The sequence below is a fragment of the Schistosoma haematobium genome, chromosome 6 (genome assembly GCF_000699445.3).
Source record: "Schistosoma haematobium chromosome 6, whole genome shotgun sequence".
NCBI lineage: Eukaryota > Metazoa > Platyhelminthes > Trematoda > Strigeidida > Schistosomatidae > Schistosoma > Schistosoma haematobium.
Window position 1 is genome coordinate 24,157,799 of NC_067201.1, and position 18,254 is coordinate 24,176,052.

Genomic DNA, 18,254 nt, shown 5'->3' on the forward strand with positions numbered 1-18,254 from the left:
AGGATGGAATTAAATCTTGTAGATCGTTGCAAATTTCGTTTATGGACCGTTGGAATTCAGTTGTCTTGGTAACCTGAATTCTACTGTTTCAACTTACAGTTCAAATTTGATCATGTCAATACTAATTTACTGAATGATACAACTTTTGTGGAGATCACATCAACCTTAAAGGCAATTTAATTCACTTCATTTACAAAACATAAATATGTTGTCAGTGTACTTGTCATCAACTTGTCTGACACTGATCACGATTTGTAGACTTTATATACACGTTTTACTTACTTACGTATTTACACCTGTTACTCCTTGAAGGGGAGCATGGACCGCTCAAGTGGATTTGATCCTAATTGTTCATCGATGATACTCCATACACGTTTTACACTAAAATTATTGAGTTTAGATTAGTATCATGAATAATGGATCAATGTTAGACGGCCATTGAAAACCTGGGATCATTGGACGACTATGTTGTCCTAGTATGAGACTCCTCATCAATGCTCATCGACCATCCCATACATGAGACTTGAACGGAAGACTTTCGGCCTCGCATACGAACATTTAACCTATACTAATATTTAAATGACTCTCAAAATAGGTTTCCTTTAATTCAATCAACTTGATTGATATACTGAGACCTACTTATAAAACAAAGTAATGAATCGTTTTTAAATTCCATCCAACTGTGATATAAACATTGAAACTTACTTACTTACGCCTGTTACTCCCAATGGACGATAGACCACCAGCCAGCATTCTCCAACCCGCTCTGTCATGGGCCTTCCTTTCTAGTTCTATACAATTGTTGTTCATTCTTCTCATGTCTGTCTCCATTTCTCGGGGTAATGTGTTCTTTGGTCTTCCTATTCTCATTTGGCCTTCAGGATTCCAAGTGAGGGCTTGCGTTAATGGCGCAGTTGAGTGGTTTCCTCAATGTGTGTCCCATCCAATTCCAGCGTTTCATCCTGATTTCTTCCCCCACTGCAATCTGGTTTGTTCTCTCCCACAATAGTTTGTTGCTCATAGTGCCTGACCAACGCATCCGAAGTATCTTGAGTAGACAGATGTTAATAAACACTTATTTTCTGGATGGTAGCTTTCGTAGTTCTCGAAGTTTCCCCCCCACACACACACAGTAGAACTGTCTTGACATTTGTATTGAAAATTCTGATTTTGGTGTTGGTTGACAGATAGTTGTTTTGAGTTCGATATGTTCTTCATTTGTATATATGTTGATCTTGCTTTGCCGATCCCCATCTTCACATCTGCAACAGATCCACCGTGTTCATCAATGATGATGTCCAGATATGTGAAGGTCTTTACATCCACCAAAGCCTATCCATCAAGTGTGATTCGATTGTTGCATGTTTAATGTGTCGGAGAGTTTTGGTTTTTCCTTTTGTGTATGTTGAGACGTACTGTTGGTGAGGCTGCTGCTACACTGGTCGTCTTCTCCTGCATTTGTAGTTGTGTGTACGATAGAAGAGCCAGATCATCTGTGAAGTGTAGATAGTCCAGCTACATCCTAGCTGTCCGCTGTATCCCATGCTTCCCCTCAGATGTTGATGTCTTCATAATATAGTCGATCACCAGGAGAAAGAAAAACGGTGAGGGTAAGCAACCTTGTGTGACATCGGTCTTTCCTTCGAATGAGTCTGTCAATCGTCCTCCATAAACGATTTTTCAGTTTAACCCATCATAGGAATTCCGTATGATATTGACTATCTTCTCAGTTACGCTATAGTATTGAAGAAACCTCCATAGTATTGGCTTGTTCACGTTATCAAATGATTTCTCATAGTGAATGAAGTTGATGTCAAGTATTGATATAAACATTGAAACATTGAATAATATAATTAAAACAAATTCGGTAATAGAAAAAAAGAATCCATTCAGTAAAATAAAAGTAAATATAACTTACAATGCATTGTGATAAGTGATTGATTTACATCATTATTATTAACATTATGATTATTATTGTTGCTATGGCTACTGATATCGAAATTGGCGCTAAATTTTTTTACTGTACTCATAATTGGTTGAACCGCCTGATAATATTGTGTTAATGTATCAATATTCGATTGTTTCTCTGTAATACAATTATCATTATGATTATTATTATGAATAATATTGTTATTATCATAATAATAATCTAATACATTAGATACATGAATTGATGGAATAGATTCTAATTCAGATTGTATTATAGGATAATTGAATGAATTCGCTTCAATATTTGTTTGTTTTATCATAGATATAGTTGTATCTATGGTTGTAGGATACATTTTATGTAATTGTGTTGTTATTGTAGATGAGTTGATAGGTAAATAATGATTGATATTAGTTAATTGTTCATTTATTGTATCATCTATTTCATGTATGATTGGTATATTATTAATATGTGTCATTGATGATACAGTTGATAATGATAATGAAGATCCAGATGAAGAAATGGAAGAAGCGGAAGAGGAGGAGGAGGAAAAGGAGGAGGTGAAAGATGTAGATGTTTCAGTAATTTGTGAAGTATAAATATCATCATTATGTGTTGAATATAATTTAGGCATTGAATAGATTGTTGGTGATTTATTATTCTCTTCATGAACTATATATTTATTGAATGAATGTTTCATAGATGATTTTACTTGATTGGATTCAATATTACCATTTGATTCATTTATTGTATCTATATTATTAACAACAATAAGGGAAAGAAAAAGTTTGATTAGGAAATAAAAGATACTGTAGATGAGATTACGATTATGATAAGTCTTGAGGATTGAACGCTATATTCGTCTCCTAAGCTATTCTATAACCCTCAAGCTAGAACTAGACACCGACCTGAACATGAGAGAGAAGACTCAAACTATGCGAGAACTAGTTTACTCCAAGGTTTATTTTAATACAGAGAATACAGGGTTTTTATAATATTTTAAATGTCCTTGGGTTGCTATAAGATTTTGTAATGCTACTAAACATAGTAGCAGTGTAGCAGCCAGACAATCAGAGCCTCTGCATTTGACGTTTCGCTTCCTTGATATTTTTGGCTAAAACTTCAAGTAAACGTTGATTGGATGAAACGCTTCTTAGTGTTTCCTCATCCTTGCATGTCTTTTGCAAGAAATTTGCCGGATCACCCTAACAAATTAGATATTAATTATGCTTGTTACTTCTTGTGGAGAAGTATAGGCTGCCCAATAGGCTGCTCTCTATCCAAGCCTGTCCTGCGCAATTCTTCCTAGTTCTTTACAATTGTTGTTATTCATCCTTTTCATATCTGCTTCCATTTCTCGACGTAATGTGTTCTTTGGTTTTCCTCTTTTCCATTTCCTTTCAGGATTTCAAGTTAGGGTTTGCCTTATGATGCAACAAGTAGATATACACTCCGTAAAATATTTTGAAATCAGTATGTTGTATATCAAAAAACGTGATTACTAGAGAAGATAAATCGGTGAGTATAAAATTTGTGAATGATATTTGAGTGACCTTGGTAATATCCATCTACTTACGTACTCTGTAACACCCGTTACCCGTCGTGGAGAAGCATAGGCCGCCCATCACGATTCTTATTAAAATGATGCTTGCCTCGTGACTCAGTTTGATTAGTTACACAATGTATGTCCTACACACCTTCAGCGTCTTTTCATAATTTCTTTTTCATTTGAAACCTGGTTTGTTGTCTACCGGAGTATCTTGCATAGACAATTGTTTATAAATAACTGTACTTTTTGATGGTTGCAGTAGTTGTCAAAGTTTCGGCCCCGTAAAGTATGACTAATTTGACGTTCGTATTGAAGATTTTGACTTTGATTTTGACTCGCGAACAGTTACTTTGAGTCCCCTATATTCTTTAGTTGTAGGAATGTGGTCCCTGCTTTGTCAATCTTTGCCCTCACTTCTGCATCGGATTCCATTTGTTTACCAATGATGTTTCCAAGGTACTAACACCTTTCCACCTCTTCCAGATCGTCTCCATCAGCTGTGATTGGGTTATGCTCTTTGTGCTGTACTTTAGGATCTTGATTTTTCCTTTGCGTATGTTGAGACCTACTGATGCACAGGCTTTTGGTACACAGTCTGTCTACATATGCATTAGTTCCTGTGTATGGGATAGAAAAATTAGGTTATTTGCAAGGTCTAAATTGTCTGGTTGCATCCAAGTTGTCCATTTTTTATTCAGTGCTTCTCCTCAGATATCGAGGTCTTCATAATCCAGTCAACCACCAGAGAAAAGAGTAGGGTATTAGCTTTGTCTGACAACTGTCTTCACTACATTTGGGGTCGCTGCCTCCACTACGGATGAAGGTTCCATGACGGAAAGAATTTCAGGACGAAGATGTGCTGAGATTTCTTAAGGAGTTTGAGGCCGTGGCGGAGCTAGTGGAGGTGAAGGAGACCAAGGTGAAAATGGTGGTGCTATGGACGCTGCTGAGGGGCAGGGTGAAGGAGGTATGTGACAGCTTGGACGGTGCTGGAGGAAAGACGGTATGGGAGACAGTCACGGAGCGGTTGATCACGGAGCTCGACAGCCCAGTGGACAAGCAAGAAGCACTGCAGAAGTTCTGGCCGCAAAAATGACGATCGATGTTGACCTACTGGTGCTGGCTGTGGAGCTTACCAGGTTGTTGCAATGCGCGTTGCCGAATCTGGAGGAAGAGTTAGAGACACAGTTGTTGGCGTCGCAGTTTATCGAGAGCATGTCTGCCACCGTTCCTCAGCTGCTGAAACTATTAAACACTGCACAGCCTATGGATACCAGTAAACTGACTAAAGTAATCCGACATTCGATGACCCGAACAATATCTACAGTCGGGTGTGAAAATCAGGAGATAAACAGTGACGGAAAGAAGATTGAGGAGTTGCGGCGTGAGATTGCTACAATATGATTGAATTATACAAGGAATGATAAGTGTTATGCTCATGGAGGAATAGGACATTCTATTCCTGACAAGTGTCATATCTACTTATATCAACGCAAGTATTACACACCATAACAATTTCAACTTACAATTAAACACCTTAATATTTCATTAAATATAACAATGAATATAAATAACTATGATGATCCTTACTGAAAGAAACATCAAAATCTTAAAAAAGAAACATAATAAAAAGTACGTAGAAACACATCAATTTATACCAAATTCAATTGAGTATTAAACAAACAACTGTTATACAATGACAAATCGAATGCCTTGGTACGGACGAGAGTGGGGAGAGTCAACTTTCCCTCTCCAAATGCTCTCACATGAACATATGCATACAATCACTGACAGGGAAGTCCTGCTCACTGCCTTCTCGCACTGTAATGAAGGAGAACATAGGTGAGGACAACCGTTTATATCAATCTTCTGCTGCCAGATATTATATTGCTGACTCGTATTATATACTACTTATGTCAATAAAAGTAGCATACACCACAGCACCACGAGTATTGTTTACGAAATTGAGAAGATGAAAAGCGAATGTCCGGTGGGGGCTTAAACTGGGTTGGAGGATATGGAGGGCTCACATAGGGGGGGTTGGAAAACCCTCATTCCAAACCAATGGTACACATGGGCTACAAGATCCTGAAGGAACCAATGGCGTATGAACCAATTGTTGGTCACCAGCTACCATGGGACTGCATCTCCTTACGATGTTCCACTGCCTTGTGGATCAGAACTTTAGGTCAAAGGCTCCAGGTGTGATCCCTTAAGATAATCACCTGCTTCAATCTAGTCGTCAGGGAAGTATCACATCCTACACACAAATCAAGTAACTTGTGTGGCGCATATCCGTTCGGTGTCTCCTTGTATCAATGTTTAAGTGTTTAAATAAATAAATAAATAAATAGAAATCATTACTTACTATTCAATAAAATCTCTGATAATAAACCATCTAATTTAGTAAAACCCATTTGATGTATAATTTGTAATTTATGAATCATTTGATAGGTAACTGATCGAAATTCTGGTATTAATAATAATAATGCACCGAAACGACCTTGTGGTAAATATAATTTACCATTCATTATATTCATTAATTCCATTTGTATTAGATATTGACAACTACGTATTAATAAACGTCCATTTTCTGATAATGATTCACAACCTTTGTTTTTTGTTGATAAAAAGCAAACAAACAAAATAAATTTAAATTATACATGTAATGGATACTACTCATAAGAATGTTTATCAGTAGTGTATGACGGAAGTAAACTGTTATAACTTTGTGCTGTTAGTTCTTTGTTCTTTATCCTCGTAGGCAATTGTTATAACTTATGGCCTGTGTACCCAGGTAATGTATAATGGGATGATACCACCAATTAGAAAGTAGTGAATTATCGGTCGAACGCCTAAAACCTGTGTAAGCAGTCTAGAGTACTTAACGCTCGTGCTTCTGGCTTTTTGTAGAATATATTTCCCCGTTCGGACTTCGACTTTTCTCTCTAATTAGCGGGGCTAGGACTCAACAGAATAGCTAGTTTGTTGATCTTTGGTCACAAGTCAGACTAAGTGAACTCGTAATCGCTTCAAACCTAGCAATAACGTCAAATAGAGTGAAAAGTTGGTGGAGAAGATTTGTAGCTCAGATGGATGACCTTGATAGAGTTTTTCTTCTCTGAGTTGAATGATTTGGTCTTGGAGTTTTCATAAATATGTGGAACTTTTGGATAGAGGTAATTCCAAAAACACTAGAGAATTCTTAGAAGCTTGGCATTCAGGTCAATCAGTGATCAACAAGCATATTGAAATCAATCCAATTTATCAATGAATCAGGAAAATTATGAACAAACATAGAATTAAAAACCAAACCAACGGGAGATACAACCAAAACAAAGAAGTAAACAGTGACAGGTTCAAGGTCAACAAGAACCAATCAACATCGAGGTGTACAGGATAAGCTGTGAACCACATGTGAAGAAATTCGAACACTTCACTTCGACCTACAGTTTGTGCTGATGATGTCGTTCAGAAGGACGATGGAAGCTCCACGACCAAACCATTCAGCTCAGGAGTGAAGAGTTTCAGTGTATTGAAAACATGGAGTTAGTAATACATTTGAAGACCAGACAAGAGGGTAGTTCAGATGGTAGAATACACCGAAAGATGAAAATGGACAATTGAAGGCTATATATGTTTATTATGTAAATACTTTGTAACTTCATAAAGTAAAAAAACATTTCTCCTGCCTATTGTCTTATTTTAGACAAGTTTACTAATTATATTCATATAAGTGTAGTACAGTGCTACTGATATCGACAGGTACAAGTAGTATATATCACCAATAGAAAGTGAAATGCCTGGAGTCAGAATGTTAAGAAGATCTAAGAGAAGAGAACAAGAACGGAGAGTGATTGCTGTGGAAACGAAAAAACAACAAATTGTAAGACAATTGATTAATATTTTGTATGGTTCTCAGATTTTACCAAGATATTCTGTAATGTTCTGTTAAAACATTTTGATTGACTCAACTAGTTTTCCCGTTTATCACAGCATTAGTGGTAGTATAAACAGTGGATTATGTTATGCCCTTATGCCCTGCGAATATATATCACGTAATATGATCTCCAATTAGAGCAGCAACTTATTGAACAGACTAATGACGTATAAACCAGTACGAGCAGTTTAGTGTCAAGTCTGTGTCCTCCAAGATAGTAGCTTCTCGCCTAACTCAACCGGTTCAGTCCAGAACATTAATATTAGCGTCTGCTATAATAACCATGTATTTGAATGTGAGAGACTATTACTGATAAATTGGAAATAACTTAAGAATAGTAAATCATATAATAACAGTCAATAGATCAAATGGAAGCTTATAATAAAAGGAGTATGAATGTACATGTAATAATAGTCCATAAATAGATCCTAGCAGTTATCATTCACTTATTCTTCGTCCGGATATAATAGAAATAAATGAGTGACTGATCAAACTTGACAGATTGTAATAGGAGTAGTGAAGTACACTATTACTCTGTGTTTATTAATTAATGTACTTAAATATCTTAGTTCTATAACAGAATAATCAATAACAAATTAGTGCACTTCTGAGGAGTCCCATAATAGAATGAAATGACTATTCAGTGCTTTTAGGTTTCTCATGGTGGTCTAGCTTCAATTGACTTACGATAACATCCACAAAACCCCTTCTGATACAAATGAGCTTAGAATTGATTTTTATTGAATAAGAAACTGAATGATACAAGTGTACATCCTATACAGACAATCTATTTCCTTAAGATTTCAAGTATCCCTTCCTGACAAGTGCGCATTTGCACAGAACAGAAGTCTATCTAAATGTATAAGTTAAATTCTTTTGTAAACACAATTTTCATTATTGTCTAATGTTCGAATTCCTCGAACGGAATCATGGATGCGCACTACTAAGAAGTCCCATATTGAGACGAAACAACCGTCCAGTGCTTCCAGGTTTTCCATAGTAGTCTAGCTTCAGTTGACTCATAAATTCAACTATAGAATTACTAAAATATCTACAAAACCCCTTCCGATACTAATCATCATATGCTCACTAGTAACATGGTTTCAAGAGATATATCCTAGAGTTCTAGTGAGAAGCAATGACCAGTTGAGCTCAACTGGGTCTGTTGTGAGATAGTAACTCACTGAAGACAATGGTGGATATGTCACCCAATTTCGTGAATTAAATAAAGTTTAATATTAACACTGTTGAATGCCAGTCTGTTCAGTGGTCTAGAGGTTAGGCGTTCGCATGCAAGACCAATAAGTCCTAGGTTCGAATCTCATGAAGTGGGACCATGGATGTGCACTACCAAGGAGAAGTCTCACAATAGGACGAAACAACCATCTAGTACTTCCAGGTTTCCCATAGTCGTCTAGCTTCAATCGACTCATGATCTTTGAACATACAAAAGAAAACATAATAATGATGATAAAACCAATCTATTCAACATACTTGGATCAAAAAACATTATTGCTCTAAAACAAACAATTTCAATTTCATCTAAGCATAAATTTTGTATTGGTTGATAGATTTCATTAATAATCATATTAGCTAAATCAGCTATTTCTGGTAATGGATTTTGTCTTGATATAATACGATTATTACCTAATAAAATAAATTGTGGTTCATAATTAATAGATTGTAAATAAGTAGTATCTATTGTATTATCAATGATTTGATTCTTTTGTATGGACTGATCTCCATTATTATTACTAATTCCATTATTAGTCGTTGGTGTAGTAGTAGTAACAGTAGTATACCATGAATGAGTTAATGTAGTTGTCGTCGTCGTTGTCGTCGTTGTCGTCGTCGTAGCAGTAGTAGTAGTAGTAGTAACCATAGCAACAACATTTGAATTCAAGGTAATAGTTATATCATTTATAGTATCATTGATAGATGTATTGTCATTTTGATTAGTTTTTTGTTCAAAATATTTTGATTTTTCTATTTTATATTCATTTGATTTATTCAATGTTGGTCCTAATGTAATTGATCGCCATATAGCACCAAGAATAAGCATTTCACCAGCATGTGCTTGTAATAATGCAATCTATGAAAAGAAATTAAATAAAAATTACTCATTCTCAAAATCAAATGAGAAGTGGAAAACCAAAGAACACATCATATTGAGAACTGGGGATAGACATGAGAAAAATGAACAACAATTGTATAGAACTAGAAAGGAATGCCAAAGACAGTGTGGGTTAGAGAATACTTGTCAGCGGTCTATGCTCCTCCATTGGGAATAACAGGCGTAAGTAAGTAAGTAAGTACATTTTGATCTATAATCATACTTACTTGATCACTGATTGTTAATGATGTGAATACGGATAGATTTTTAGCCCATTCAATTAAAAATATTAATTGAGTACGTATTGATTCACAAATATCATTAATATTAGCTAAATTATTTTCATGCAATTCTTTATAATTTGATTGTTCATTATATAAATCTGATGATCTTTTAGTTATATTAATATAATTTTGATGAATTGCCTATCAATAGAAAAAGGAATAAAAAAAATCTATTGAGAAATAATTATGGATTGATTCATATAATTGAATAGTTAGATTATCATGGTGAAACCTAGAAGTACTGTACGACTGTTTCGTCCTATTGTGAGACTCCTCAGTAATGTGCATCCATGATTAAGTGTTCACACATGAAACTGATTAGTCCTGGGTTCGTGTTATGCCTGTGGGATTGTGGATGTACATTGTAGTAGGACGAAACGGCCATCTAGTGCCTTCAAGGTTTCCCTGATGATCTAGCTTTATTTATTGATTTATTTATTTTGTTTTATTTTAACACATATATATTTGTACAAGGAGGCACCAAATACATATGCGCTACACAAATCTCATTTGATATGTGTGAAGGCTGTGATACTGCTCGGGTGCCCAAACCGAATCTGGTGGTTTTCTTAAGGGGCAACACCTGGAGCCTTCGACTTGAAGACCTGATCCACAAGGCAGTGGAGCATCGTAAAGAGATACAGTTCCTTGGTAGTCGGTGACCAACAATTGGTTCATACGCCATCTGTTCACTCAGGATACTGGAGCCCATGTTTTCCATTGATTTGGAATCAGGGTTTTCCAACTCCCTATGTGGACTCTCTATATCCATCAACCTGGTTCAAGCCCCCACCAGACATTCGCTTTTCATCCTCTCAATTTTGTGAACAACATCCCCGCCACGAGAAGGCAATGAGTAGGACTTCCCTGGTAGAGACTATGTACGCGTGGCAATGTGAGAGCATTTGGAGAGGGAGAGCGGACTCTCCCCACTCTCAGCCGTACCAAGGCTTTAATTGACTCATGATCTCAATTATTAAAATTACTATAATATCCACAAAATCCCTACTGTTAGTAATTTAATAGTTGAATTCATGATACAATTGAAGTTGCTAGAAGATCATGGAAAACGTGGAAGCACTGGACGACCTATTTTTCCTAGTATGGGACTCCTCAACAGTGCGCATCTACAATCTTGCAAGCGGGACTCGAACCCAAGACCTATCGATCTCGTTTGCGAACACTTAATCGTGGATGCACATTCTTGAGGATGAAATGGTAGTTCAGTGCTTCCAGGTTTTCCATAGTGGTCTAGCTTTAATTGACTCATAAATTCAACTATTAAGATGACTACAATCTCTAAAAAACCATCATTCGTATAATTGAATAGGGTAATTCATTTTAAATTTTTAAATTGTATTTTTCAATAGTTATCAGTTTTATCAAAGACATGTGTTTTGTCTCATTTAGGACTCTTCAACTGAATATACTTACACCTAAATAGTGGGCATTCACAGATGAACTTCAATTCGGTATCTTTAATAATAAATTATGGCCAAATAATAATTCACTTAGGATGTATAATCATAAGTAACGTGTAACCCTTAATTTTTATGACCACCTTGCATAGAAGATTATCTATGAAAAAATATGACTGTAAACCAGACTAGTCAGCATTAATTAGACCCAATTATGATTGATATCAGAAAAGGTTTTGTGGATCTTATAATGATTTTACTAGTTAAGATCATGAGTCAATTGAAGCTAGACCACCATGGGAAACTTGGAGGCACAAGACGGTCGTTTCGTCCTATTGTGGGACTCTTTAACAGTGCGCATACACGATCCCACCTCGTGAGATTCGAACACAGAACCTATCAGTTTCACGCACGAATGCCTAACCTCTAGATCACTGAGTTGGCCGGCATCTATCGGTGTTAATATCTAACTTCATATAATCCACGAAACTAAGCCACCGTCCACCATTGTCTTCAGTGAGCTGCCATCTCACAACAGACCCGACAGAACTCCACTGGTCACTGCTTTCCACTAGAATCGCAGGAAATACTTCTTGAAGTCAATCACTAGTGATCATATACTATGATTGAGACAACTGAACAGTTTGTTAAACTTTGTATGGTACATCTGTCATTCTAACGAACTGAATTTTCTTTTTCTCTTCCAAATAAGATTGGATCGAAGTTAAAATTTCAATCCATAACAAAAGTATGGGTAACAAACTCTGAAGGTTCTTTTTGAAACAATCGAGATATTCTTGTTGCTATGTACGTAAATTTTTGTAACAAATATATAAGACTATTGAGATCAGATAACACTCTAATTTAGACAACCATTGAAGATCTGAAAGCAATAGATAGCCATCTCACATCAATACATAACATCTCAACAGTATTGATCTACGACCCTGAAATCGGTAATGAAACTCAGGATCTTTTGTCATCCACTCAAACATTTAACCTCTAAACCTCTAAACTGAGCTGAAATCCATTGGTTTACATGTCTAATTTCAATCAATCCATAACATTTTTCGAACATTCTTTTTTTTCTGTAGGTAACTTTTTTCCCACTTGACACAACTAAACTCTAACGATCATGGCTTTTTACTAGAACTTACAGATGAACGCTACTTAGAAGTTTCAGATAAGCATGAAACAAATGTCCAGTACTTCCAGATTTTCTTATTAGTCATCTAACTTGAATCAGTTTGTAATCTCAATAAGAACCAACAACCTTCACAACTCACTCGATGAGGCCTTGTGCTATGGGCATAACCTTATATTAGTAAAAATATAATAAACATAAAACATAAATCCACTTGGTATTGTTTGGCTTGTATCTTCCCATTGAGTGTTTTTTTAAGACTGCAATTGATCAGTCTGTTATTGGCATATGTGCATACTGTGTGTATGCCTCGATATTGCCCATTTTTTGTAATGAGGAGATACAAGCCAAACAATACCAAGTGAATTTAAATTCACCCCATTGCATAATCAAGTGGTTATCAGGACTCAGTAGCTGAGTGGATAACACGATGGCGTTTGAAACGAATGGTACTGGGTTCGAGTCACAGAGTGAATATCAGCTCAGATGCAGGCACATCCAGCTGACGAGTCGCAAATAGGACGAAGCGCCCGTCCTGGATTCCACTGCTAGCCGCTATCCATCATTGCTTATAAAACATAAATTCTCATACTTTCTTACTGATTATTACTGTCATAAATATGATACATGGCAACAAGGAAACTTCAAAACACACACACACACACATTTCATACATTGAAAACAATGTAAACACTATCACAATAGGACGTACACAATTAGCTATTGCTTCAGCTTGTAATAATTTTTGTAAATCTATACTTGAATGAATTGATGAATTAGGATCATAAGTTGTATGACGATTACTTATTTTATCACGTTCTTTTTGTACAGCTAAAAAGAAATTTAAAAAGATTAAACAAGTGAATAATCAATGAAATATAGATCAAATAGTTGAATTCATAAGTTGATCCAAGCTAGATCTCCGACCGTTGTTGCTACCTTGATGTGGTGGTCGGGCTTGCCTATCGTGATATAGCACTCGAGCTATACTGGCTACAACAATCGTTTCTCAAGGTCCTACCATGTCAGACAGGTCGGTTGATTAAAAGCAACAAACCCAAGGTCCGAAGGCGAAGTCGTACTGATGACTGTACAGAGGTGTGACGGCAGTAAGGTGTCTCCTTCAGACAACCAGCATGACAGCGATGCTGCCTTCCCACAAGGAGAGGTGGGGTTAGAAAAAGTCGACCCTATAGATGGACACCTCCCCTTATCCCACGGATATCCGTCTCGGGCGGTGAGGTTTTACCATGTAAGGAGCTAACACGGAAATTAATCATAAAAAGGTCGTGTGTGACCGATCACAGGCAGTTGTCCCTTGAGCACTGCGGTCACGCTCTCAGGTGACTAAGACCACCTCTAATCCTACTTCCTTTTCAAATACCTCCAGAAGAACCCATCCACGGTGTGGGCAACAGGAAAGTTATAACCCTCCTCATACCTCTAACAGCACTCAAGCCCACTGTATATCAAGCTAGATCACCATGGAAAACCTGGCAGTACTGAACGGCCGTATAGAACTTCGCAACAGTACGCATCCACGACCGTGCACGCGAAATTCAGACCCAGGATCTATAGATGTCGCTCGCGAACGCTTAACTTCTAAACCACTGAGTGCGAGACTAAAGGTCCCGTGTTTGAATTCAGCTAGCGGGATCGTGAGTGTGCACTGCTGAGGAGTTCCATACTAGGATGAAACGACCGTCCAGTGCTTCCAGGTTTTTCATGGTGACCTAGTGTCAATTAATTCATGAATTCAACTATTTAATTACTAAGATTTCCATGAAACCCTCTTCTGATAAACATAAATCAATTAATTGAATTATTATACTTAGTTGATTCAATCAGTTTTCTGTTTTAATTATCCACCTGTAGGATTAAATGATTTTCTAAATAATGGACTGATCTTAGCTAGATAATCATTGATAATCTGAAAGCTGTAGTTGGATGTTTTACCCTATTATCGGACTCCTCATCAGTATGTATCTACAACTCCGAATCTCCAAATATAACCCAGGATCTTTTATCTTGTACGCAAATCCCTGACCACTAAACTACTGGGCCGGCGTTCAACTGAAACTGTAGTGAACGAGAACACAATTGGGGACGCAAAATTACACAACATCTTAGTAAATTCTGAGAACAATACACTAAATACTTCATTTGAAAAATGTCATTCATTTGTCTCAATCTTTATTGTTCCTTCATTTTCACAACAATTCTTCGTTGTTCTCGTTCTCTTCTCTTTGATATTCTTAACCTTCTGCTGCTAAGCATTTCACTTTCTATTGATGATATATACTACTTATATCTGTCAACATCAATAGCACACATCACACTTGGAAGTCGATGTCTAAACGTATTCAAGTATAAATGTATCATCATCAAATATTTCAAGGTTATTTATGGTTTTTAATTTGAGTAAATACAAAAACTGAATCCGAGTAATCATCATATCAATAGTTTACAAAGTTAGACCCTGAATGACATGGCTCAAAATCGTTTGCAATGGCGCAGGTGCATCCACTCTCTGTGTCCTCCCAAATTCTAATCTTCTGAATTCTTCATGTCCCTTTTTTCCTCTTTCCAAATTTATTTCACTGGATTATACTCTTTAAATAACATCTCCAAACCCTAATCTTCCCGATTACTGCTTATACTCTTATTACCTCTACCACTACGGGATTTGAATCGACAACTGCATCTCTGTGTTAAGGTGGTGTGGCAACTCGAACTGATGTACGTACGTACGAAGTTCTACGTTGTTACTGACTGACTGACTGACTTACAAAGTTAGAACACACTGATTCACATCAAGAAGTGCATTCATACTAATTTGATGGCGAGGCTATGATTTATGTACGAAGCAATCAGATTTAAGATAACAGGTCTTGGATTTTGATGTGAAATTCACTCATACATTCGTCTAAATAGCATCTTGGCATTTAAGCTGATATCAGTTCACGATGAAAACCCTAAATCTAAATTCTAACCCTTAACATCAGTTGTAAGTCATTACCTATATTCCTCAAACTGCTTTATAATCTTCATTTAGCCCTATTAAGTAGGTAGACCCTCTCAAGGTCACTTTGACGTCGCTCAATGATCGTCTATATATTATAGTTTCACTGAGATTGAAGTATTTCATCGAACCAGTCCATTATGTCTAATCATTTGAATGGATTCAATGAATTTGTACACTAGCTTATTTCATACCTGATGAACAAGTGATATCTTAATGGTTGAAGACACTACGGTTTTAATTCATGGATTCCAGGTTCGAATCCCATCCCATACTTACTTTACTTTGGACAACCATGTAGTATTATTTATTCTTATACAAACTACAAAGAACCGGGACTGAATACCTAGATAGACATTTTTGATGGTCACATTCGTAAGGACATCATTTAAAATGTAAGAAGTAAAATTCATCGTCATATTTTACATGTAGACTATTCATAATTTCCATTTGGAATCCTCAAAACCAAAGGAAAAAAGGAAGATCAAAGAACACATTACGCTGAGAAATGGAGACAGACATGAGAAGAATGAACAACAATTGAATAGAACTAGAAAGGAAAGCTCAGGACAGAAATGGGTTGAAGTATGCTGATCAGCGGCCTTTACTTTTCCATCAGGAGTAAGTAAGTATTCATAATTACAATAGAAAGATACAATTTTATTTCTTACCAGATTCTTTCATACCAACACGAAAACATTTACGAAAACGACAAAATCTACATTGATTACGTTTATCTTTTGTAACAATACAATTTTTCTTATGACGACATGTATATGAATGTTTACGACGTACAGAACGTCGAAAAAATCCTTTACATCCATCACATGAATAAGCACCATAATGTTTACCTAGACATGATGAAAATTAGGAAGAAAAAATAACGAAGACAGAACAAAGTTAATTTAATGGAACGAGATAAAAAAAGTTCTACTTGAATGGTTCAAAAATAGATCAACCTACAATTAATTGATCATTCAGTGGTGATCAATATTATGTGTGTCAAGTCCTTCTTAGTGCAGATTGAATGCTATCGAACAAGTTGCAATGTGGCCACTAGTCTAGATGATTCAACATTGTGTACACTATGTTGGGATAAGAAAGTGGTTGGAGGTAATCAACAGGAAACCCTGTAATCTTGAGGGAACTGATGATTATTGATTACAGTTACACCTTGCTGATGAGCGCCAAGTAGCACGAAACCCGAGTCCAGAGTTTCCTGTTTACTACCTCAAACCACCATCTTATAAATGAATCTAGTCTGATCTATTTAAAAACATTCCATTTCCGTAAAGTTTCAACTCCGCCTGGAGCCCCTCTGGAGCTACTGCCGGTCTCAAACCCGGACAAAGGAGGAGGGTTAGGCATGAAGTTAGCGACCGCAACCCGTAGAAAACTTATTCGTTAAAAAAACCCTAATTAGAAAAATTATTCTGTAAGGTCTTCCCCCTTCTTCAATCTTACTTTGGATGTTAGCTTATGTACAAAAATAAAACAGGGTGATAATAAGATGATAGGTTCTGTTTTGTTTTGGCAATGATACAATGATTCTAATGGTTTCGCTTCGTTAATCAATCAATTCGATAATCGTTAGAATATAAATCTCAAATGTGTTTGAAATCAGAAGGTAATGGATAAGCAGCAACTACAGTTTATTAACACATAGCACAGATCACCAAGTTATAAGCACATCAAGAGAATTTGAAGCGGAGAGACGAGTACATAAGCAAATTTGTAGTCGAATCGCATAAGGGCACAGGAAGGCAAAGTAAAAGCTAATAATAGGATTCGCATACATCAGGAGGAGGAGGAGGAGGATGAATAATCGATTGATATTTAAACAATCAACATTTTAGCTAGAGTCTGTCATGTATTCTAGTGATTATAACGGTACAAAGAAATAGACGAATTGTTACTATTCAGTTAATATTGTCTATTAATTAAGTTAATAAAAGAGTTTAATCAAAATTGATCGTAGAATAGTTGCTATGTGATTAATAACCAACTTGGTAATTATCTGATCAGAATAGGATTCACTAAACTTGAAGATGTTAAACACAATCTTGTATAAGATGAGGAGAGCATCTTGGCTAGGAACTTTAAACTTGGACTGAACAACAGATAGGTAACAGCTGATTTCTAGTAATTTATCAGGTGATATCATGAGTTTATGATTATTTATATATATATGGATGTCCTGAAGACATTATTCTATGTTCTATATACATAGAAAATCATCACTGGGATACAAGTACTTCGTTATAACCACTTCATAACAGAACCAATCAAGTGTTATAGATTTCACTGCCAGTTACATATCAAGTGTAACTCCACCTGGAGTCCCTCCAGGGGCTACTACCGGTCCCAAGCCCGGATAAAGGAGGAGGGTTGGGCATGGGGTTAGCTACCCCATCCCGTAGAAAACTAACTCGCTAAAAAAACGCTAACCAGAAATACATATCAAGTATACTTAAACTTCTTTAATAGCAGTATATAGAGACAATCTACCAAGAAATCATATATGACACAGAGACTCTGTCAGTTGGAGTCCTGAGTATAGAACTCCGAAAATACAAACCTTTGCTAACTGGTAGTTTTACTAAAAAAAATTGATTAATTTCAAGTTGACAGTTTTTATAAACTCTCGTTATCATAATTCAAACTGCAGTGCCATCATTATTTAAGTACATACTATACAGTAGAAATAATTATCTAACACCAGAAGAGGTTTTGTAGAGATTATAGTAATTTCAACCGTTGACATCATAAGCCAATTAAAGCTAGACCACCATGGAAAAACTGAAAGCACTGGACGACCGTTTCGTTATATTGTGTGACTCCTCAGCAGTGTACATAC

The 18,254-nt window shown here is 36.3% G+C and overlaps 1 protein-coding gene across 1 annotated transcript in view; it reads right to left on the reverse strand.

Moving 5' to 3' along the window:
- The window catches only part of HNF4G (Hepatocyte nuclear factor 4-gamma), a 41,901-nt gene that overhangs the window by 1,758 nt on the left and 21,889 nt on the right, over positions 1–18,254 (reverse strand). The window contains exons 5-10 of the mRNA XM_051217202.1: positions 16,069–16,248; positions 13,088–13,206; positions 9,757–9,954; positions 8,911–9,508; positions 5,845–6,087; positions 1,919–2,680 (exon numbers count right to left, since the gene is read on the reverse strand). Coding sequence (XP_051065851.1) covers positions 1,919–2,680; positions 5,845–6,087; positions 8,911–9,508; positions 9,757–9,954; positions 13,088–13,206; positions 16,069–16,248 — 2,100 coding nt within the window. The remainder of the gene's footprint in view (positions 1–1,918; positions 2,681–5,844; positions 6,088–8,910; positions 9,509–9,756; positions 9,955–13,087; positions 13,207–16,068; positions 16,249–18,254) is intronic.